Here is a 24,108-nt window from a genome sequence, read left to right as displayed (position 1 = left end):
CGATGCCCTACGATATGGAATATCCCTTTGGCCCGGTTGGGCCAGCTGTCCCAGTTCAGTCCCCTCCCATTATGCACCCCCAGAATGATCAGGGTGCTACGAGAAGCAAACCATCCTAAACCCAAAGCACAGCCCCACACCGGCTAATAGGAAGAAAATTAACTCCATCCCAGCTGAATGCAGGACAGGGGCCTGGCATAGAGCTGGCAGAGCCATCTGTTTGGGAATGTAATGAGAAAAATGAGTGAAAAATCTATTATGTGAAAATTGGAAAATGCCTTTCCTTTGTGCACACTCTTTTGTGGTTTGAACAATACCACTGCAGTGCCATCAGTGGGTACTCGAGCAGCCACGTGCAGCCCAGCAGAGCTCCGGAGGGAGGCGTGGGCTGGAGCTGCACTTTGGCACTGGAGAGGCCAAAAAGAGGAGAATCGGAGGAGGAGAAACGTGGACAGAAGGTGGTGCAGGCGCTCCATAGTCGGTCCAAACAGAGTGTTGGAGGGAGTGATGAGTAGGGTGCACCGTGGCTTTGCCCTTGCAGGCAGGCTGTACCATTGCAGAGGGAAGCAGGGCTGGCAGTCATGTGCACATGTAGGCAGTCTGTGATGTTTGTGCACCAGCATGGGTTTGTAGCAGCAGAGGAGGCTCCTTTGGGGATGGGTTGCCTCAGGGATGGGTTACCATGACCCACCTCCTGTTGGATGTGGACACCTTAATTGGTACAATTGAGCTTGCTAGTAGGAACAATTCCTTCCGGCTGGATATCTGCTAGCAGCACAACAAAGCAATAATTGCATTCCTACTTACACAGAAGAGTTATTAATTTCAGAAGTCAATGAATGTCAAAGATACAAATAGCCCTGTTTTTGTATTTACCATTGGGAGAGGAAGCAGACAGGCTGTCCTAGCACCACACACAGCCCTCCCTGTGCCTTCCATCCCATCTCACAGCCCCATCCCTTTGCCATCCGTAGGGCTGCTGCCTGCTTTCAAAGCATCACAGGATCATCAAGGCTGGAAAAGACCTCCCAGATCCCCACCCCCACTGTGCCCAGTGCCCACATCCCTGCAGTTTTGGTGCAGCTCCAGGGGGTGACCCCCCAGTCCCTGGACAGCTGTGCAGTGCAGTACTGCTCTTTTGGAGAAGAAATGTTTCCTTTGCTGCAAAGTGATTCATTTCCTGATGGATCTTAGTTAATGGCACATTTTTTGGGTTATGTTTTCCCATAAAAGGTTGGGTTGGTTTGTGTTTCTTCAAAAAAGAAGAGGAGGCATGAAAAATTCAAGCACTTTGGGCTTTTGATTTCTTAAGTTCCCCTAACATGTTAACATCACACACGGCTTTTTCCCTACCACTGTGACAAGCAAACAGGATTCAGCAGCGCGGCGGGGCTTCCTTCCTCCTAATGGCTCTGATTGATCAGGGCAATTCGTTTCCCTCCCCAAAGACCCCATAGCCCTCCAATTGTTTCGTCAAGACAGCAGAATTCTCAACATCAAAACTCAGCACGGGATATCCCAGCTGGGAGGAGAGAGGAGGATTTAAGGCTTTAGCATCGTGTGGCAGCGGGATGCAGGAGTCCATGGCTCAGGGGCACCCCAGGAAGAGCAGAGCAGAAAAGTCCATTGCCATGCACCAGGAGCTGCAAGGGTGGGAAGCATGAGCCAGGTTGAGCTTAGTCTGCCTTAAAAACAAACATGGAGAAATACACTGGGAATAGAGAGGAAGAGCGGTGGATTTTCCCCCCTGGAAAGAAGCAGGCTGATATATTTCCTTCCTATGGCTTCCCTCATCCTCAGATAGAAATATCAGATTGTGGTCGGCAGTCAGCATTTATTTTTAATACCTCCCAATATGTTTGTCTGTAAACAGCTCTGAACACAAAGGAAAATGTCTAAACACCATAAATCCCCTTTTCTGGGCATAAATCCATAGGCAGCGCCGTCCATGCTGTGAATACATGAGCAAGCTGCCCCCTCACTCTGCATTTACATGGGAGAAGGACAGTCACGCAGTGCCACTGCCACGTCCCCTGCTGCATGGGACACGGGGCTGTGCTGGAGGACCATAGGGGGCATCAGCAGGGGACATGGAGGTCTTTGCTCTATCTGGCATTGTGCACCAGACATGTCGCGTAGCTCCGGGGCTCCATGCTTCTCCAGCACAGCGTTTCCCACCCGAGCTGCTGAAGGGTCCCTTGGCACCACTTCCACAGACCATCCCTGGAGGTGCCCAAGGCCACAGATGAGGCTCTGGCACTTTGGATTGGGGGCCACAACCAGCCCATGGCAGGGCTGGAATTAGGTGGGCTGTAAGGTGCCTTCCAACCCAACCATTCTGTGTTTCTATCCTACGATCCCATGACCTCCCCCGTCTGTTTCAGCATCACTGCCGGGCTGTGCACACCCAAAGGCTGTCGGGCAATTTCCTGGCTTGCTCCTGCTGCAAGCCATCGGGCAGGAATGGGAAGGAAAGAGAGTAATTAGCTGTCGCTGTGGCTCTGCCACCTGTGATGGCGAATGAAATTAATGGAAAGCAACACAAGTCAGAGCAACGTGAACCGACTCACAACCAGGCCTCCTCTTTGCTCACTTCAGATCTCTCCATTTGCCAATCTTCCCTTGGCGTTTGATGTCTGTTGTGTGTCTGTGGGGTGTTTTTTTTTTTGCTGTTATTATTTATCACTTGCAGTAAGAAAGAGAATCTTTAAGACGGCAGAAGAAAATGGGAAAGTTTAATATTGCAAGAGGCAGAGTCCCTCAGCCTTTTGGGCTCCTCTGATGATGATGATTATTTTTGCAGCGATGGGGAGCAGCTGTAGGCAGGGCAGTAATAAATGCCTCACTCCGGTGTACTGATGCAGCACTCTCATCCTCAGGGCTAACAGACAACTCCACACAGTGTTCTTTTTGCAGTCGCAGTGAAGATGGGGCATTTTTGAGCCACCCTTCCGCACCACCTGCCAGGCTGGGGTGCAGGGTGCACTTCCCCATCCTAGAGCCGAAGGGGGCTGTGTTTGGTGCGGGCCAAGCGATCTCCCTCTGCCTACACGGGGCTGAATTTGAATGCCCAAAAGGACAGAGCCCCTCCTGCATCCCCGCTGCAGGTCAGGCTGGGCTTTCCCACTCCCCACACCTGGGCTGGCAGCAGGGAGTGGGGAGGGAGCGATGTTTGTTTGTTCGCTCAGCGGGCTCCGTTCTGCAGAAAGGACCTTTGTGCTTGGAAAACACCGTTTTATCTTTGAATCAACAGCACGCTGTCACTCATCAAATATTAATCCGAACTCAACTGCTTTTTAAGAGCTTTTCTTTAAAGGCAGTGGGGCTTGAACGCACCCAGTGGGAGGCAGTGTCCTGCCTTGAGCAGGGAAAACAAGAAGAGGCGACTTGTTGTGCTTGCAAAAGGGCAAGCAGGGAGATGCTGTTCTGAGGTCTGAATGCGGGTCTTGGTGGGGAAGGGTGGCAGGTTTTGGTGGGATTTGGATAGATGTGGTGTAGTGGCAATGCTGAGTCACGACCTGAAGCAGTGATGGAGCACCTGGTGGGAAGGCAGGGCCAGCCCAGAGCAGCTCAGGTGCATGCAATGACTGAGTGATGGAAGGGCTGCAGCCAGGATCCACCCCTTCCCAGCCCTCACTTAAGGGTTGGCAGTGGAAGTGAGGGGATCTCTTACTGGAGATCCCTGCCTACCTGAGGCCTTCTAAAGGTAAGCAGCTCTTTTTCTTCATTTCTGCACTGTGTGCAGTGTTTTTGTGTCTGCAACCACTGCATTGAGCATATTCTCACTTGCTGCAGCCTGGGACTTTGCTGCTCTGCTATCATTGCTGTGCGTTCCATCATGTTACAGCATTTCATGTGGGAGAGCTGCACTTGGTATCCGTGGGCTCTGAGAAGAGCAGGAGAAAATCAAGAGTGTCTCACTGCAGTTATTCATAAAATAGGAGACAGAGAAGTCAAGTTTTCCAAGATTGGGTGCCTCACGCTTTGTTGGAAGCCACACCACCACAGCTTGGAGTTAACTGAGATGGCTCCAGCCCAGCCCTGGTGGCTTGGCATTGCTCAGCTCTGTGCACTCAGTGACAGTGCGTGCTGCTGAGTGACAGCAGGTCACCAAGAAGCAAAGCCAGGAGCACGTCAGAACAGGGAGGATTTTACCACAGGATGAGGAATAGAGGGTCTTTGGGAAGAAAGAGTTTTGGGAAGGGTTTTCTGCTGCCAGAGTCACACAGTTGGAGAAGTTACCGTGTGGGCATGAGGAGCAGATCTCTCTCCATAGCTCCTTTAATGGATTACACTGCATCTTTGCTCCCAGGTGAAGGCCTGGATTCAGATAGCTTGGAAAAGTCCCTCCTGGGAGCTGGGTGCTTGCTGTATGCTGACTTTCTGCTGCCCTTTTGGACAAACATCCCCCTGGCCTGACGTTCCCGAGGGCTTCATATTGCTGGGAACGTACCATGACTGGCACCTTCCTTTGTCTCCCCAGCTGCCGCTGCTAATTAAGGGAGATCTGCAATATTAAGCTTGTATTAAATGCCAGCCACATCTCTATTACTATTTAAAAGGGGCTGTCAGGCCTCAAAATGTGCTGCAGAGTAGCCAGCAGTGTAAGTGTGAGCCCTCCATCCATCTCACTACAGCCCTTCCAAACTACTGTGGTTCTTCAGCCACTTAAGGGCCCTTTTCCCCTCAACCACCCCATGTAAAGCCCCTCTCAGCCCCCTGTTTTTGCTGCCTTCCCCTACACCAAGGCTCCTGGCAGCTTCAGTGCTCCCTTCTGCTTCCTCCTTTTCCTCCGAGCACGGCTGCTGTTGGTGCAGCATCAGGACTCTGCCAACCATGTGCTGTCCTCAGATCTGCTGTCACATCCCCGCTGCCTCCTGCAGCCCAGCATGGCCAGAGGGCACAAGGAGGCAGTGCAGGAAAGGGCCTGTGGGCATTTCACAGCAGCGATGGAGTAAGTCTGATTTATAGACACAGGAAAATGCCAAGGAAGTGGGAGTTGAAATGAATGCAAAGCACACGGAGGTCTCAAGTCATCAGCACCGTAGCATTTTTTCTGACTATCTATGTTTTTCTGCCTGGGTTTGCCTTTGTAGCTTCTTCCCAGACAACCGGACCTTTGCTCTGAAATGAAAATGAAAGCTGGGGAAATAAAAATAAAAATAAAACAAAAAAAGGGAAATGAATTCTTCAGATCTCCTCTGCGATGCGTCAGCCCCATCTGCCAACTCCTGCTGAACGGGGAGAGAGGAGCTTGGAAAAAAATGAAGTAAAATAAAAGGCACAAATCTCACAGCTGCTGGGTTGCGGCTGCAGGTGACACCAGGAATGGTGAGGTGTGGGGATGGGGAGATTTGTCATCCCGCTCCCTGGCTTGTCAGGGTAATGGGAACACGTGTGGGAGATGCTCAGAGGCAGCTCAGACTAATGAGGAGAGAGCGAAACGGAGGGAGAATCTGACGGAAAGCAGAAAAAAAAAGGGAGGGGAGGAAGGAAAGCACTTTGTAGCGGTGAGCATTGCTTCCTGATGGAGCAGTGATTAAAGATAACGAAGTAAATGAGTGATGAAGCGGCTGGTGTGAGCTGCTGGTGGTGGAGACTTTCGGATCAGCTTTTTGCTGCTGTGTTCTGGAGGATTGCTGTGCTGTGCAGAGTGGATTGGGATCTGGGGTGCCCCACAGCTGTGGCCGTCTCCATTCCAACCCCCAGTGAGATTTGGATAAGTGCTTAAAAAATAGCAATGTCTTGCTTGAAATAAGAGATTGTGGCATCAAAGAGCAGAAGAAAGGACTCCAGTTCCATTCATTTTGGCCAAAAGATGACGCTCTTCTGTACGCACAGAAGTTGAGTGGGGCCTTTCTTGCTGTTGTGCTGCAGGAGCGGGGGTGCAGCCTTGCATGGCGTGGTGATGGATGAGGCCAGGTCAGTGGGCTGGTTTTGGAAATCCTAAGAGCCTTGCAAGGGTTAACCATCAGATCCTCATTTCTGTTGGGTTATGATGGGGTTACAGCCAGAGCAGCCTCCCTGCCACTCAGGAGCTGGGCTCCCCAAAATGGGTTCTCAGCTCCCGGGGCACAGTGGGGGCTGGCTGTGAGTCCTGGGGGGTTGGCAACCTCAAGAGGTGTCAACGGCCTTTGAGATGCAGGCAGTGACAGGGCGAGGGGGGTGGCTTTAAACTGGAAGTGGAGAGACTTAGGTGAGTTGTGAGGAGGAAGGTCTTTATGCGGTGGGGCCCTGGCAGTGCCCAGAGCTGTGGTGCTTCATCCCTGCAGGTGCCTGAGGCCATGGGTGGAGCCTGGGCAGCCTGAGCTGGGGGCACGCAGCCCATGTGGGGGGGGGGCGAGTGGGCTGTGAGGTGCCTTCCAACCCAAGCATGATTCTGCGGTTCTGTTGCTTGTGCTCTGGGGTTTGCCAGTGTTGGAATGAGCCTGATCCAGGGCAACTCGTTTCCAGCAAGCTTTGCCCTGGACATGAACGGAGACCATATGGCTTTGATCGTGCCGAGCTGCTAACTTGCCACTTCTAGCCAGGAAGGTTGGGAGTGACCCAGAGCTGTGTTCTCCCAGGCCTATCAGTCACCTCTCCTTCAAGAGAGCCTCCTGGGGATGAGAAGGGGACGGAGAGGGGAACATCATTCGCAGTGCTGGCCACAGTTCTGCTCTCCTTGTGAAGAGCTGGGAGCTCCTCAAGCCTAATTTAGCAGTCTTTAATCTGAGATATTCCCAACCACACTTGCCACTTCCTTCCTGCGCTCCCGCAGGGTGATGGGCTGATTTCACAGAATGAAAAGCCTTAAGCAAATCTTGTCACACAAGAAAATTGATTTTTCAAAACTGACTTTTACAAGATTACTGTCTCCCTCCTCCCCCCATCTTTCTTCTCTATCGTTCCCTTCCAGTCTCACAAGGTGGCTTCAGATCTAAGGAAATTAGAGATGCTGTGACTAAACTGTAAGTGTAAAAAGAGGGAAAGGAAAGAAAGGACACACAGCACCTGCTGCCATGAGTGTTTGGGCAGCACCACGATGCTTCCCTCCGCGCAATGAGGCCTGTGCTCACATCTCACGTGGAACGTCCCCTCTGGGCATTCCTTGGTGATCTCCGGGCAGATCGTAGCTTTCTGCTTTCTGTCCCTCAATCACTCTGTGTATTTCCTGTTTCTGAAGGGTTTCCTCCCACTGCTCCGTTTGGAGATGTCTCAATGTGCTTTGTTGGAGGGGGGGAAAGAGTGGATGAGTTGCCTTGAAGTCATTTCAGACAGCTTAAAATATGCTAAGCTTTTGTGCTTCTGTGATATAAATAATGAATCCTCTTACAGCTTCCAAGCTGGAAGGGATGTTGATTTAAGAGACCTTCAGCTCCATGGTTTTTTGGCTTCCTTGCAATAGATGAGGAACGGGGCGCAGTGTGGGTGCGCTGGGGGCGTCTGCATCCTTTCTGGGATGGGAAAGCGTAGGTGCTGTGGTGATGCAGTTGACCTTGATTATTATTCATTTGCCTAATTCCCCCAAGAAGCTTCGTTAGGAATGTTGCTTCTGCTGAAATGAGCTGCCAGGATAGATGCAAGCAGCAGCCCAATTCAGGGGCTGTGTGGCACAGGAAAGAGGATACCCAGTGGATGCTGGCTTCCCAGAATAGACCCACTGGATCCCACTGGAGCGGGATTGAGGTCTCATCCAGAGTCAGTTCATGGAGTGACTGCTAACCTGAGCTGTCCTTGGGCTTTGATTGCTCTGCAAACTCTCTAGAAGCTGTTGGCAAATACAAAAGCAAAGGAAGAGCACAAGCTGTTGGCTCTGGATTATAAGGCCATTTGTCTGTAAAGTATCAAGCAGTGCTCAATACTCAGCTCTGCTTTGCTATTGGAGTGTGTAATTAAGGACTTAATGGTTTTTGCTTTTTGAGTTTTCTTTTTTTTGAAACATTTCTTGCTGCATTGTGAAGAAGTCAGCAGGTAATCGCAGAGCTCCTATGGGTCAGTCTGTTCTATCAGCATGCTGCCACGTTGGACTGTTTTCTGTTGGCATACAAAGCTCAGATGAGCAATGTTGTTACCAGGCTGCTCTGAGGAGATTCGAGATGCTTCAAGAATAGTGACTAGAGAATGATTTTGGGGATGGATGGACAGAAAATAGAGGAATTTTACAGCAAAAAGATGAGCAAACTGATTAATTTGCAACTTTGTTCTACTGCACCCGTGTGTTACCTGTATTTTTTGCATTAATAGGAAGTGAGTGTACTGGGTTAGAATTATAGAAACATTAAGGTTGCAAAGACCTCTAATGTCATCCAGCCCAACCATCAGCCCATCCCCCGCTGTACCATCAGCACAGCAGAGACACACCAGGACAGCATAGCAACTTTTGCCCATCTCCAGTGCAGCACCACAGTGCTATATGGGGCTTCCATGGGCTCAGCCCATCCACCAGCACAGCGTGCTCCCTGCAGAACTGAGCCCAGCCCCCATCCACCCCTGGGGGGGCATTGGAGTGCTCTGAGTGCCTCACACTGATTTTTTTTTTCCAACCCTCAGGACCCGCTGACAGCGAGGAGAAACCTGCCCCATACATGGCAGATGGTCTGATGAGCAATCAGGCTCATTGCTGGCTGGGCAGGAGGGGGAACGGTGAAGCTGAGATTAGAGAGGAAATCAAGACAGAGGTTTCTTCCGCACAGCGAGGTGTTATTATTATCATCAAAACCCCAGAGTGTTGAAAAACAATCAAACCCCGGTGGCAGCAACCTGTGCATTGCAGCGAGTGCAATCAGACACCAAACGTGTCCTTGTCTGGGACTTGAGCCTGACATCTCCAGCTCTTGAAATTTGGGAGAAGGTGGCAATTTGGCCTTGCTGCTTATTTGTTGCTGAAAAAAGGATTAGCAACCTTGACACCAAGCTGTGCTTCCACTCACAATGGGAAGCCTTCAGGGATGGAGACCCAGGACAGCGGCTCCGACTGCGCTGCTGCAGTCTTTTCTGAAAGAAAAGGAGATGCACCTGGCAGCTGCTTAATGAGAGCTCTGAAGGAGACCTGTGGAGCCCTTTAGCAGAGGTGTTAATTACTAATTGCGCCTGGGATAAAATGGGAGCCTGCCACTGTAGAATAATGCATCTGTACCTATAATTGGTGCAGTGATCCCCAGGGATTGCAGGGAGGATGCTCTGAGCAGTCACACCCCTGGCTCCATGCTGGGCTGTTCCTGGTGCCACTGGGGCTCCCCTGTCCGTTGTGTCATCTGAGCTCTGCTCCTAGCGTAGGGGACAGCAGAGCTGCCTGGGACAGCTGCAGGGCCATTGGCAAGGATGCTGGGTGCATTGCTGACACGTGGCCAAGGGATACATTATGAGAGGAGTAACCCCATAGATCACCATGATGGAGATTTACTTTTAATAAGGCAATAATTTGCTTGATGCATCACACTGCAGCCAGGCAAGGAGCAACAAGATGCTCCATCAATTCCCAATAGGCCATCACTCTCGGGTCAGGAACCAAGGAAACAGCATCCTCCTCCCTGTCCCCACCCCACCCCCCCATAGAGTACGCAGAAGGGCACAGGGTGATGCTCGTGGGCAGCTGCTGTTTGGGGATGTGCAGGAATTGCCACATTGCAGAGTGAGCAACGCTGGCAGTAAAACAACAGAACCATTCTCTGAGCAATTTGTAGCAATTAATAGCCATTCCCAGGAATGAAATGTTAATTAATTCATTCTGCGAGCCACGCGTTTATTTAAGGTATTTGTGGGTGTTCTCAGTACTTTTATTAAGCAATTAAAACGCGTCCGAGAAAATATTTATCTATTTTAAGTCACTCTTAGTAAACACAATTTATATGGCAGGCAACTGCTTCATTTTGCACTGTTAATTAAAAATTGCAACTCACTGTGCTTCCCTGGGGTGCCCTCAGTCGGAACAGCCCCTCTGTGTGCAGGGCAGTCAGCAGTGGGCAGGATGCTGCTGTCACTGCCTGGTGTTGGTGGAAAACAATGAATGGGAGCAGGGGAATGGCACTCCAGAACAAATCCATTCCAGCCAGAGCTTGTTGCCATGGGGAAATGCTCATTGCCCTGCAGCACTGTTGGTTGGAGGGGCCAGGATGGCACCCGCAGCCTCGGGTGCTGCCCAGCTTGGAGAGAAGGAAAGCAGCTGCAGTACCAAGCGAGCAGGCTTGCACGTTCTCACCTCACTCATCCAGGCGGCACCAAACCAGTCTGGTGTCGCTTGGGAGGGCTGTTACATGACAGGGCTACAAATTCCCCTAAACAGCTTGTTCTCACATGCCATTTGTTGAAGAATTACAAGTCCTCTTGTTGCAGTCAGAGGAATTTATTTGCTGCGCTGAGCTCAGCCAGATGAAGTGCGCGCTGGCGGTGCTCTGCTGCATCCTGCCACGCTATGGGCACACAGTGCCCTCCTGCAGCTCTGTGAGCCCAGCAGAAGTGGGTGAAGTCTCATGGGAAGAACAGGCTCCTGAAGCTTGCATCAAAATCTCCATTTTGAACTCGACTTCTCCCCATCGCTGGGGTTGATGGAGGAGATGCTGAACTGAGGGCAGTTGGTGCTTCCCCCGAAGAAACATCCCCACGGAGCTGCAGAGAGCTTGGGAACGCCAAATGGAACTCATCACCCACACCCCGATGTTCTGCTCTTCGGGAGAGAGGCAGCAGTAAAACGATGGAAGTGCATCAGATGGTCGTAGAGCCATGGAATGGATTGGTTTGGAATGGAACATGGAGGTAAATGTATGTATCTGGCACAGAGCTATGGAGGCACCTTGGCTGTGTGTAAATGCCTTCAGGATGATGCTATGAATGGAGGAAGCACCAAATAGTGGTAGGAGAAGGGCTGGAAGCTGCGGGGTGAGGAGACACTGGGAAGAGATTACAAGGGGATGAAACGAAGGATGGAGTGAAGGTCTGAGCCCCAAACCAGCATCCCAGAGCGGCTGAAAGGGGAGGGAGCAAACAGCCAACCACCTATGGTTTCGTGGCAGGTGAGGATCAAGCTAGAAAATCTCCTTCAAGGCTTTGAGCCAAGCTCGCCAGCACAAATTAATAAAGAGGTAGCAGAGGTGGAAATTGCAGGCTGGGCTCCTCAGATGAAAGCCAACAAGCTCTGCCCTGTAGGCTGCACCAACCTGCAAGAGGAGAGAGCAACAGAACAGGCTGGGGGAGGCCAGGCCCCCCATGCATCCTGTGGGTGGTTTGGAGGATGTGTGCTGGGCAGGGAGCTGAGATGCAGACACACTGAGCTGATGGCCTCAGGCAGGACCTGCTCATCCTCTGTGTCTTCTTGGCTGCATTTTATTTACGTTCTGCTTATAAATAATTACTGAGAGGTTAATAGGTGAGCAAGGCACGTTACAGGCTTGTTAAAACCAGGAGGAATTTGCCTTCTGGCTGTCTGCGAGTGCATGGCGAGGAGCTTTACAGGAGGGTTATCAGCCATAGTTATTAAAAACCGATTTGACATTATAAAAGATCCATACCGCTTGTTCAGCCACATTGATTTAGCAGTGTTAAGCCTTGGAAAACTGGAGCAAGAACCTTGATCTCTGCTGAAGCACGAAAAATTGCTGTTTGTGACACATCTCTACGCTCGGCAAAGGTAGTTCTGCAGAAGCAATGGGTTTTGAACATGCACAGAAAGTATTGTGTGAGGTTGCTTCATATGTGTGTTTCTGGGCTGCTGCTGAGCCACAGAACTTCTATCCTCTGGAAATGTGCTCCCCATCCCCCACAGGCCAGACAGGTTGGGCTGCTGCAGAACACGGTGCTGTGCAGATCAGTGGGCACCAGCAAGGTCTTGTGCTGTCAGTCACTGCGAGGAAATGATGGTCTGAGGTGATCTCGGTGGTCTTTTCCAACCTTAATGACTCCAGGAAATGGCTTTGACCTTCTGGTGCACACAGCAAGACCCAATGGGCTACGGAGTCTGGAAGTGCACCTGGATGGGGACAGAGTCATCAAGGAGCGCAGCAATGCTTCAGTTTCATTACATCTGGAAGGAGGAAAGCAGCACCCAAAGGTGATTTACCTTTGGAGCAGTGACTGGAAGGCATCACTTGTGCTGATTTTCCCATGCCTGGAGTTTCCCTCGTCAATCACAGCCCTAAAAATCCGAGCAGCATCCCCTGATTAATTATTGAAGGGAGAATCCAGGGAGGAAGGCAGCGTGGGGAAGCTGGAGCGGCCAGTCAGCATCCATTAGAGGCGTGAAGATAAATGAGAAGAGAGAGCAGATAAGTGCATACAAACCAGCTTCCATCTGTGCTGCTAATACCTCTCTTCCGAGCCGCTCGTGTTACTGGCTGCAGGGTGATGCCTCGCAGCTCTCCTGTCCTCATCCCGTTAGGTTCACACTTGTGGGCCTTTTGGATTTGTCTGTCTGACCTCCTCTGCCCAGCACATCCCTGTCCCCAGTCATCCCACCACAGGAGAGCTGCCCCGGCACAACATCAGCAGTTCCTCGGGGAAATCCTCTCCTTTCTAATGTCCCCATCACTCTTTTGGGGAGATTTATTATATTTTCCTCCGCTCTCTTTTCCTTCCTCCCAGGAGCCGATGGAGTTTCACACTGCATGACAGCATCTCCAGTTCTCTCCACCCGCTCCGGAGTGGCAGGTTGCCAGATGGTGCCCCGTTAGGTCACATTTGCTCATTGTTTGGCAAACAGCGGCTTAATTCAAGTGCTGAGTTGACAGCTTGTTCTCTGAGACAATTTGCAAGTTGTAGAGCTGCAAATGCCAGCTTGGCTTTCCAGGGTGATGTTATTTCAGCTGCCTTCAAGGGATGAAGTTCTTTTTCCCTAGGGGAAAAAAAAAAAGAAAGAAAAGGGGAAAGGGGGTGGAAGCAGGATGAAGCTGAAAAGACTTAAAGGGGTTTTGTGGTGGAATGCCAGCGGTGTTGGTCGGCTGGGGAGGGGCACTGTGTTCTCTACCAGCACAGACTGTCCTTATCCCATCCCTGCTGTCATTGGCAAATGGAAAGCAGTGCAACACCACTCTGCTTCCTTGTCCTGCAGGTGGGCGAAGAAAGGCCAGGTGATAAAGGAAGCATCCGGTGACTTCTATGAAACCATCGTGGATCACACCTTCTTCTTCGAGCCCGTCTCCTGCGAGGTCACCAACGCGCTGGGCAGCACCAACATCAGCAGGACCGTGGATGTCTACTGTGAGTAACTTGCCAGAGCTGCTGGTCACAGCTGGGGGGAGCATCGCCTTCCCTGAGCAGGATTTGTTGGGCTCTCACTCCATGCGTGGGACCGTGGTCTCCTCCTGCCTCACACAGCCCTGCTGGAGGCTTCCTGGGGTCTTTGGGATTGTAAGGTGCCGTGGGTTGGGTGTCCCATATGGCTGTGTCCCTTTGGTACCCCAACATCAATGGGTCTCAGCTCCTCCTGGTACAGTGACTGCACTGCTTTGGGGTTCTGGTGGGGTAATGCTGCTCTGCTCTGTGCAGTTGGGCCCCGGATGGCAACAGAACCACAGTCCCTGCTCGTTGACCTGGGCTCCGATGCCGTCTTCAACTGCGCCTGGACTGGGAACCCCTCCCTCACCATCGTCTGGATGAAGCGGGGCTCAGGCGTGGTAAGGGTCGCTGCAGGGCAGTGGGACGTGAGGTTCTGCATGGATCCCTCCTGCTTCGGTGAAATCGGACAGTGCTCTCAGACACATGGTCTGATTTCGGGTGGTTCTGTGTGGAGCCATGAGCTGAACTCAATAATCCTCGTGGGGCACTTCCAGCTTGGGATGTTCTGTGATTCTGTGACCCTGGAAGGCAATCACTGGGCGCATGCATGGGAAGCATCGCTGCCTTCATTGCTGTTTAGGTTTTCCCAAACCATCACGGCCTTGGGCAAGCTGAGAGCTTGAGGCAGCCGAGGAATCCCACTGGGTCTGTAATCCCCTGGCTTCCCATCCCACAGTGGCAGCTGTTGTTTCTCTTGGTTATCACTGTGATTTGCACACAGGCAGTGCTTTCACACTCAAAGCTTACAGAGCAGTGCAGGGAGCCATGCAATGGGGGCTTCCTGACCCTCAGTGCACAGCCCCTGCCACGCTCCAGCACTCTGCTTACCCGCACGTATCAGCACACAGAGATGCTTTCTCAGCTTCCATTTGGCCAATTCTGCTGGCCTGGGGCCTCCAGGCAGCTCCAGCTCAGCTTTTGGCCGTGGGCACTGTGTAGCATCTGAGAAGGAAGGAGGGATGGGAGACTCCAATGTCCTGGGAGAGAGACGAGGTTAACCAAGAGGAATTAGCCCCAGGGTGTGCATTTCCAGCATGGATAATTGGAAACACCGCTCAAAAGCCACATTATTTGCATGCCCCAGTGCTGGCACTGTGCTGACAGCTTCAGCCAGATCAGCACTTATCAAGATATCCTGAAGCTGTTAATTGCACAGCCAGGGCAGGAGGGCAGGATGCTGCTGCCCAGGGTGCAGCTTGCCAAAGGTAGCAGAGCTTCCCCCAGCCATCCAGAGCTCCCCCAGCCAGCTCTCCTGCTCGACTTCCCATCACCTGCCCTGAGATCAGTCCTCTTCTCTCTTCCAGGTCCTGAGCAATGAGAACAAGCTGACGCTCAAGTCCGTCCGCCAGGAAGATGCTGGGAAATACGTGTGCCGTGCTGTGGTGCCGCGGGTGGGCGCGGGGGAGCGCGAGGTGACACTCACTGTCAACGGTACCAGTGGCTTCCCTTTGCTATTCCATCTTCGTGTCTTTGCCGTGCTGATGGGGTGGGGGTGGTTGGATGCGATGATCTGAGTGGTCTTTTCCATCCTTAGTGATTCAGTGATTCTATGATTCCATGATCAGTCGTGGTGCTGCAGTTGGGATGATGCCCTTGGATATTTGCTTTGGGATGCCTGGGTGGGATCAGGGATGCTCCCACCCTGTGAGCAATTTAGGCTTTGTATTCGTTTCCTCAGAGAGTCATGGGTTAAGCAAAAAAATACTGGTGTTATCTAAGGTCTGCTTGGTTCTGTATTATCAGCAGGGGTTTATTGAGTAGCTGGGGGTTGGCGTTTTAAATCTTTAATAGATTTATCTTGCAAAACCCTCGCAAGGTCGGAGAGCTCTGTTGTCTGTGCTGTACAGCTTGAGAGGTGGGAACTGAGTCTGGCTCCGAGACCAGCAGCCTAATCAGCACCTGAGGGAGCAGGCAGAACTCTGAGCCCCCAGGATCCGCCCCCCACCCCGATGGGAGCTGGGCAGCACCCTGCTGGGTGAGGGCCACCTGGCCAGGACCTGTGGCAGTCGGTGGTGAAATGTGCCTTGTGTGAAGGAGGGCGCAGGGCAGGCTGCACATTATAAGCAGGGGATGAATTTTGCATCGCCTCTCACCTGCGTGACAAACTGGCAGGCTTCAGTCCCCACTCGCTGTCAGAAAGAGAAGAAAATGAGCAGGGAAAGCAGCACAGCGTTAATTTTGAATGCGGATAACACCAGCAAGGGGAGCCAAGGGCAACACAGCAGGGGGCAAAACCCAACCACTGCCTCTGTTTGCGCTCAGCTCTGCGGCGCCTGCATGTTCCTTCCCTGCCGACTGCTGGGTTTTAATTACAATTAAAGTATCTTGCAGAAAACAAAGCAACAAATTAACCCAAACAAAGAACCTGCTCCTTTCCTGACACCTCCCAGGCGCTCGGCAGGCACAGGGAAGCCTTGAGAAAGAGCTGTGCAGCTGCATTCTGTGCCCGGCACAGCACCAGGGCAGTGCTGCAATGGACACTGCTGATGCTGCGTGGACCATCGTAGGGAGCATCTCCTGCAGGCACGGCACGGTGTGTCTGATGCAGCTGATGAATTCTTCTGAATGCTTTTTCCATTGCTGTTTGAGAGGGGAAGTTGAAGACTTAGTATTTTCAAGTGATTTTAAATCCAGAGGGTAATTCAGTTGTCTCGAGATCACCAGGTGCCACTCTCCGTAAGCTGGGCTTTGTCACGGTGAGGTCAGTGATTCAGGCAAGTAGCACCGGCCGTCTTGGGTGAGTTCAGCCCAAGTGGGGACACTGCTGGAGGGGTGTCCATCCGCCCCAGCCTGTGCCCAGTGTCCCGCCCCCTCCAAACCAGCCTCAGTAGCACAGCCCCTGCCTGCCCTCCCCACCTCCTTCCCTCCAAACCAGGGCACGAGGCCACCAGCCTGAGAGGCTGTAGATATGATTCAGAGCCTCGTTAGTGGGCAGGAGGATTATGCAAATGAGCAGCATTTGGCAGGGCCAAAGGAAGAGAGGCAAGAAGGCAGCAAGGCGCCATTGGGGCCATAATAAATCGGCAGTAGTCAGATTTATAGCCCCCACGTGAGCACAGCACCCTCCTGGCCACACAAAAGCCAACCCAGGGCTTTGCAGGATCGAACCACGCTTCCAGTTTCCAGCACCAGGATGGTTTTGTTCGCATGAACCTGAGCAGGATGGAGAGGTTGGGGCCAGCCCAGCCAGCAAGCTGCCTTCTCCTTTATGCGAGCCTTCAGGACAGAGCAACTAAATTGGCACCAGTGCACTAAAAATAACCACAACCAATAGCTCCAACATTTATATCCATAGCAACGTTGCTGAAAGCCTTTCTTTTGCTGGTGGGCTGTCTCAACACCGAGCCGTGGACCGGCAGCTCTCATAGGGAGCCTGAGCCTGGTGGAGAATCAAACGCCGTCCTCGAACGCGATGAGGCTGCAGCTCTGCACTATTATTCCCAGGCATGTTCATCTCACAAATATTCTTTAGTCATCTGCTATTATCACGATGATAAGCCTTCGACTCTGAACTCCTCGAGCAATAATAAAACCCAAAGCCGTTGGCATTTGTGCCATTTAAAATCCACTCTCCTTTGGGAAAATGATCCTTTTTATGATTATTAAGCCATTTTTCTCCAGTGTCACCCAGTCTTGGCGTGCCTCCAGAATTTGTAACTAACATGCAACTGCTGAAATAGAGAGAAGATGGGCTTTTTCCATTAATTTGGACCTGCATACCCCGTTGCCACTCTGGGTGCTGTTGGCTTTGGGTTCATTGCCCACCAGTGGCATCATCTATACATGCCAAGTGACCTGAGGAGATGGGACCATCTGTCCTGTGCCACCCTCAGTGTATGGTGGGGCTGGACCGGGCTCTGTTATTGTCCCTTGGAACAGCCAAAGCCTCAAGGGATCTTGGCACAGCAAAGGATAAACCAAACTCCCTGGACTTTTGGGTGGTTCTGTATGGAGCCTGGAGTTGGACTCGGTGATCCTTACGGTCCCATCCAGCTCAGCATGTCCAGTGGGATTCAGCCCAGCCCCTTCAGAGCGTGTGCTTCCAGGGGTGGATGGAGAATGCTCACCTTGGGAACGTGCTGAGAAGAACATCTCAGAGAAGACTGGGCAGAAAACAACAACAAAATGTCTTTTTTATATATTAAGAGAGGCAGAAAAGTTTCCAGTATCACACCGGAATGTGTGATGACCATTATACCCCAACTTTGGAAAACAAGCCCTGACCTTCTGCGTCAGCCATATCTGCTGTTACCCATCACTCGGCAAGCACTGCCCATCTGCGGTGCTTACAGATGTGCAGATGATTCCAGATGTGCAGGATGCAGTGAATGTCCAGACTGTGTTTGAAGCCAGCTCCATCCCCGCTGCAGCAATCACAGCCTAAGGGTGCAGCACCTGGATTTGATGGCAGTCATTTTGCCCCTTTCCCTTGGACAGAAGAAGCGTGGCGTTGCTGGCCTCTGGCTTTCCTCATAGCATCCCTGCAAAGGAAGGATATGGCTGCACTGCTGTGGAGGTTGTTCAGGGAGGGACAATGTCAACGGGCAACTGGATGCACCGAAGGAGAAAGTTCAGCACTGCAGCGTGTTTGCACTTGGCCAGCACTGCTCTAAGCCTGCCTGCAGGTAGGTGTGATGGCAAGGCTGCGTTTTCCAATGAGCCTAATGAATTCCTGAAAAACAAAAGCCACAACCCAGAGCCAGCATCCAGAACAACTGGGCTGTGACATGGTGAGAACCGGGAGCGCTGCCCCTCGCCTTCCTGCCTGCATCCCTTCTCTTTTCTGCCAGCAGCAAGCCACTCATAGAAATGTAAATCTGCTGTAATTAAGAGTCTAATAAAGAGCAATTAGGATTGCAGTTCTGCCGCTGCTCCCTTGGGGTGGAAGCCTCCAGGCCACGTTCCCATCTCTGACTGCTTTCCTCTTAACCTTCTTCCACGAAGGAGGACAGGGACATTTTGGTGGGGTTGAGCACCCCACATCCCTGTGTTCTCATTCAGCATTGCACACAAAGACCCCAGAGCACCGAAGCACGTCTCCTTGTAGAGCATTAAGGAAAGCAGGTGGGTTTTTTTGATTGCAGAGTGCAGTGTGGATGCTGGTTGATTTTTCCCTTTTCTGATCCTTGGTTCCTGAGGCTGAATTTCCCATATGGAAAGGGTCTGGGGCCCTTGGGTTGCATCTCCTGAATTATGCACCAGGCATTCCCTTCTGAGCTTCAAGGCATGGAAAGGGCAGCAGCTGGTGCCAGTCAATAGTGATGTTTATTGGAGTTGAGGTCCCGGTTTGCCATCGGACCCCCTGCACCCATGTGGCAGTGCCAGCCTCAGCCAGGTGTGACTTGCTGCCTCCTGTTGTCACCAATCCCTCTCCTCTCTCCTGCAGGGCCACCCATCATCTCCAGCACGCAGACCCAGCACGCCCTGCACGGCCAGAAGGGGCAGATCAAGTGCTTCATCCGCAGCACCCCTCCGCCCGACCGCATTGTGAGTAGCACCCAGAGCGGTGAGCCACGGGGTTTGGCCACGCCATGGGGAGCCCCACAGGTGGGCAAAGCGCCCAGCTCGGGCTGACCCCACTGCTGCTTGGCAGGCTTGGTCCTGGAAGGAGAATGTCCTGGAGTCTGGGACCTCGGGGCGCTACACAGTGGAGACGGTCAGCACGGACGAGGGGGTCATCTCCACACTGACCATCAGCAACATCGTCCGCGCTGATTTCCAAACCATTTACAACTGCACCGCGTGGAACAGCTTCGGCTCCGACACGGAGATCATCCGGCTCAAGGAGCAAGGTGGGCACTGCTGGCGCGGGGCTGCGGGAGCAGCCAATGCTCCACAATGCTGTTGGGATGTCTGAGGAAGGATGGAGGAGGCACACCCTGAGGGTCCCAACTCCTGGCAGAGGGGAAGGAGGTGGGGATAGCCCCACTTTGCCTCTCTTACTGGAGACAGAGGGCATGCGCCAGCCATGCGCTCCCCAACCCGCAGTGCAAGGCGATGCCCATCCACCTGCAGCATCACTTGTAGCCACAGGGAAATGGGAGCAACTGCTCCTTCCAGACCCGCAGCCCTCAGGGTGTCTCAGGGTGGCCGGGGGCTCTCCATGGCAAGGGAGGGATGTGGCTCCGGGCGGCTCGCTCAGCTCCTGGAGGGCCTCCAGTCCTCTTCTATTTTATTAAATGCTAGGGCAGGCAGGTGGATTGCTCTCATTAAGCCGTGATTTATAGGCAAGGCTGCCGTCCAGATTAAATCAGAGCTAAATGAACCCCGTAAAATTAGCCTTGGGCTTCTTCCAACACAAACACAGCCAGCGGTTTCTCCGGGTCGGCTGCCAGCCGGCGGGAGCACTCGGTGTTGGCTGGGGGTCCCCACTCGGGGACATCCCTGCGGCGGGCAGGGGGACGCCGTGGGGTGGCCATCCCCTCCATGGGGCTGTGAGCTGGGAGCAGGAGGTGCTCCGAAGGCTGATGTGGGTGCCTGGGCTGTGCACGGCTGTGGACACTTGCTTTATTTTCAAACAGGTACGGAAATGAAATCAGGAGCTGGTATGCAAGCAGGTACGGAAGTGCTGAGCTGACGGTGAATGCGAATTGTCCCCAGCCGTCACGACGCCTGAGGAGCCAGCGGGGCTGTAGGGCAGCACAGGGCAGGGGATGGGGAGCCAGGGGCACCGGTCCCACTCCGCTCCATGGCGAGCTGCCCTGCCTCTCTGTGCCCCAGCACAGCCCCACTGCAGGGGGTGAAAATGCACAGCTGCCACCTGCAGCAAAGGGCCGGCCACACTGAGCTGCCCCTCAGCATCTCCCTCCCCACCCTTCTTGTCCATACCTCCCAGAGATCCAAACACCTCCAAAAGCCCCACTACGAGTCACTGCCTTTGGCATCAGGTCATCTGGAGAGGTGCCAGCACTTTACTGCCGGTCAGCTGGATGCTGCTGGGGCAGTTTGCAGCAGGGCACTCACTTCCTTGTCTGTTTGCTTGGGAAACCCTCAGTGCTGAGTGCTTAGGGAAGAGCAGAATAGTGTCACGTTTGTCATGTCACCGATGGCCTGACTCAAGGGACAGGTGGCACAGCTAGGGAGAGGCAGGAGAGCCAGAAAGTGGAAAGCATCAGCATAAGCTGTGTGCTGAAAGGCTCTTTATAGTGTGAGTGGAGCCTCAGCTCGAGCAGCACAGGGTTGTGTCACTCCACTGGTCTTGAGATGGGGTTACACCTTAGGGGTCCTGAAGTCTTAAGGGAAGGATGGAGTTTTTGGTCAAAAACAGATTTTGGGCTTAGAAAGGGGGGTGCTTAGAACTACAGGGAACCTGGCTGTGGTTGCATGGGCAGGAGGTGGTGAGCTCCCCCAGGTGCAGGATGGGGCCCTGCTCCCCCCATCACAGCCACCCCATCCCTGCCAGACGCTGTGAGCCCGGGGAGAAGGCAGGAGACCTGTGGTGACAAAGACAGAGGTGGGCTGATAGCTGCTGTGTTAACCCAGGTATCTGACACCCACAGCTCTCACCTCTGCCCGTGGTGCTGGTGCCCATCTCTATCCCTCCATGCAGCATCTCCCAGCCAGCTCTGATGCCATTTCTCTTTCTTAGCAATATCACCAGGCTGTCTTCTTTTGCACTTTGCACCTGCAGCACTTGAGAGGCAGCCATTCATCCAGTAAACAACGTGGCCCCACTGGAAGCAACCAGCTCCTTGGCTCCCTCCTCCCTGCACACGGGGGAAACTGAGGCACAGAGAGGTCAGCGCTGCCCCAGTTGCAGCAAATGGCAGAGCTGCGCACTGCGCTCCCTGGGCTCTCACCACCCATAGGGCCGTGGTGCTGCAGGGGTGCAGGAAAGGACCCCAATCCCTCCCCATCACCGAACCGATGGCCGGGACGGGTCCTGCGCTGGGGAGAGCCGCCCATTGCCTTCAGCCCCACTCATCTGCGCTCTCCTTCCTCTTGCAGAGTCGGTGCCGATGGCGGTGATCATCGGGGTGGCCGTGGGGGCCGGCGTGGCATTCCTGGTGCTGATGGCCACCATCGTCGCCTTCTGCTGCGCCCGCTCCCAGCGAAGTGAGTGCAGGGCGAGCGCAAACGGCCAAATGCAAAGGCCAACCACGCTCCCACTGACGGGCAGGGAGCACTGCGGGTTTTCCTCCTTTGCCACCCCCTTCTCTTCCTCCGCTGGGGCATCATATTGGCAGTAATTCCATTGCGGTGAGGTCAGAGGTAAAGACACAGCAGAGTGCTTCCATGCGGTGAGGACTCATTTTGTACCTGGCTGCTGCAGATTCCTCTCTCAGGACAAATTTCAGAGCTCTGTGGCATCAGCTGAACAACAGCCTGCAAACAGAGCATCCCTGTGGGAAGGATGCAGCGACCGACCATAACTCTGGGGTAGCATCTCCTGCTGAGGACACAGCAGAACGGAGGCTGGAGGCCATTTGTTTTCTGGAAAAGAAAGGAAAAAAAGGCTTTATGGCACATCTGGTGTTGTACTGTTGGTGACATAACGGCCCGGTGTTATTTAAGGGGAGCCCTCCGGGGGGAGGATGTGCAAGACAGTAATTAGCTTTTCCCTGTGATTAAATTCAGAGGCTCCTGCACCAGGAGTGTCATCCCAGCCAAAAACAAAGGCACAAGAAAGCAATAGGGGCCTCTCAGCACAACCCTGAGGCATTGGGGAGGCAGGCTGTGGGCGAGAGTGATGCTGAGTGGAGGAGATGGGCTGAGCCCAGGACGGAGCCTCAGAGAACTGAGCTGAGGGCTGCTCGGATCTCAGATCCACATCCATCCCCGGTTTTCACTTTGGATCCGTGCCGTTGTTTCTCCTCCCACTGCTCGCCTAGTTTTTCGAAAAGAACTTCTTCAAAGCATGCCTGACACCTTCAGGGCAGCTGTGTGACAGCGGGGCTGCGTTGGGCATCGCGCCCAAAGTGCTGCCTGCGCTCCGTCCATCACTTGGCCTTTCCCTTCTGTGGCTGCACCCCACGGCCGGAGGGGCCCAGCTCTGCCTGCTGGGCTGAGTCAGGGTGGGCCCTGGGGATGCGTGGTCGCCTGGAGCTGAGCTCTTCTCCTTCTCTTCCCAGATCTGAAAGGAGTGGTTTCTGCCAAGAATGACATCCGCGTGGAGATCGTGCACAAGGAGCCGTCCTCGGGCAGGGAGACGGAGGAGCACCCCACCATCAAGCAGCTGATGGTAAGGGCTTCCTTCCCCTGAGAACCTCACCGTGCTCTCCTGGCCGTCCTGGAGATGTCAGTGAGTGCCAAAGCAATGGGTGCAGATGGTGGTTTGCCTGGGGAAGCAGCAGGGAGCGGCTGAGCTGGAGGTGATGGTGGAGTGAGCCTGGCTGCCTTCACTGGTGCTTTGTGGCTCCGTGTGGTAGGTGACAAACACAAGCTGAACACAAACTGTGGGATCACAGAGTCATTAGGGCTGGAAAAGACCTCTGAGATCACCGAGTCCACCCCCACCGTGCCCACTAAACCACGGCTTTCTCTTTCCCCCTTTCTTCTCCCTGAGAATCACACTTGTGTTGGTTGTTCTGCAGCCATCTGTGACCCGCACGGCTCTGTACTTCTCACAAATAATTATTCATGCGTCTGTAAGTTCATTAACACCTTAGGAGACAGCCATGCTGGCTGATTTGCATTTGTTCACGTTATCTCAGCACAATCCCCCGATGCTACAGGTGGAGGGAAGGCTGCCAGCCCAAAAAGCCAACAGAGCACCCACTGCAGTGTGCAGGGCCGTGCGCCCACATCAGCACACCCACAGCTGCACTGGGACCCGACCACGGGCAGTCCCCATTAAAACCCTGTGGTCTCCTGTAACGAACCCAAAGAATTTAATATCCGCTCTGCAGGCTCCGCCAGCCCAGAGGAAAGCGGTGCCATTTGGCGGAGTGCTCAGCATGTGGCGGATTAGGGAGCACTGTTAGTAATTAGGCACTATTTCTGAGCCGTGCACAACCTTGAGGAGTCCCCTCAGTGCTTCAGGGCGCTGTGCAGAGAATCCAGAGTGATGCTCTGCAACAGGGCAGCTTTGCAGCAGGGGAAACTGAGGCACAGCAGGGCTTGAAACTAGGTGATCGTTGTGGTCCTTTTCAACCCAGCCCATTCTACGATTCTATCACAAGGTGCCACCAGGCTCATCTTTTAGGGCCACACCACTGTCCCAGGCCAAGTCCTCAGCACCTCTGGACATGCGCAGGATCAGATTCTCCCTGGGAAAGCCTTTGGGTTGTCCCTGGGCCAGGTGCTGCAGGCGCAGCAGCTCTGGATGGGCTGCTCCCATTCCATCAGCGCCTCTCATGGGCATTCCTTCTTCCAAGCAAAACTCAGGTACTTTAATTTATTGCATTTAATAGCTGTATCAAAGGCTTTCAGAAGATGAAGAGAAAGTGCTGGAGGGTACATTTCCACAACCACTTACCTTTTTAAAAGGGAAAAAAATAAAACCAGGAGAGTAAGCCCTCTGGGGCGCAGCACTGGGGCTCCGTGCCCAGAATCCAGTGGCCGGAGCTGCACAATCGATGGGAGCTGAGATAAAAGGCAGCGGAGAAATTGGCTGGTAATTAGCCAGCCTACACAGCCCCACCTTTCTGGAGGAAGGGTAATTAAAGGCAGCGTGTAATTAATGCATACCTTGCCTCCGATGGTGGTCAGCCTTCAAAAGAGGAAGTAATGAGGCGGAGAGGTGCGGGATCCCTGGTGCAGCACAGCCCACGTCAGCACAGAGCAGAACCCTCCGGGACTGACATGTTTTGAGAAGAGCCAAAGTTGGGGATTAAAAAAAAAGTAATCAAGGATTTCACATTAATTACGGCACTGTGTCTATGCCAAAAGCCAGCTGGGATTTTTTTTTTTTTTTTTCTT

General features: G+C 53.1%; 1 protein-coding gene and 1 long non-coding RNA gene across 3 annotated transcripts in view; both read left to right on the top strand.

Moving 5' to 3' along the window:
• Positions 1 to 24,108, top strand: part of KIRREL3 (kirre like nephrin family adhesion molecule 3) — a 79,073-nt gene that overhangs the window by 53,468 nt on the left and 1,497 nt on the right. The window contains exons 8-15 of one of the 2 annotated variants that reach the window (XM_010723575.3): positions 13,022 to 13,170; positions 13,459 to 13,586; positions 14,553 to 14,679; positions 18,635 to 18,735; positions 18,842 to 19,040; positions 19,770 to 19,805; positions 21,196 to 21,303; positions 22,320 to 22,429. In XM_010723575.3, the coding sequence (XP_010721877.2) occupies positions 13,022 to 13,170; positions 13,459 to 13,586; positions 14,553 to 14,679; positions 18,635 to 18,735; positions 18,842 to 19,040; positions 19,770 to 19,805; positions 21,196 to 21,303; positions 22,320 to 22,429 (958 nt within the window). The remainder of the gene's footprint in view (positions 1 to 13,021; positions 13,171 to 13,458; positions 13,587 to 14,552; positions 14,680 to 18,634; positions 18,736 to 18,841; positions 19,041 to 19,769; positions 19,806 to 21,195; positions 21,304 to 22,319; positions 22,430 to 24,108) is intronic. The other variant, XM_019622949.2, reaches the window with a different exon arrangement.
• LOC109370989 lies at positions 3,667 to 10,319 on the top strand. The gene is made up of 2 exons (XR_002121593.1): positions 3,667 to 3,706; positions 8,533 to 10,319. It is a non-coding gene; the product is annotated as an uncharacterized LOC109370989 (long non-coding RNA).

This window comes from Meleagris gallopavo, chromosome 26, assembly GCF_000146605.3.
Source record: "Meleagris gallopavo isolate NT-WF06-2002-E0010 breed Aviagen turkey brand Nicholas breeding stock chromosome 26, Turkey_5.1, whole genome shotgun sequence".
NCBI classification, from domain to species: Eukaryota; Metazoa; Chordata; class Aves; order Galliformes; family Phasianidae; genus Meleagris; species Meleagris gallopavo.
The sequence above is the reverse complement of the archived record's forward strand: the minus strand, read 5'-3'. Positions and strand labels throughout refer to the sequence as shown.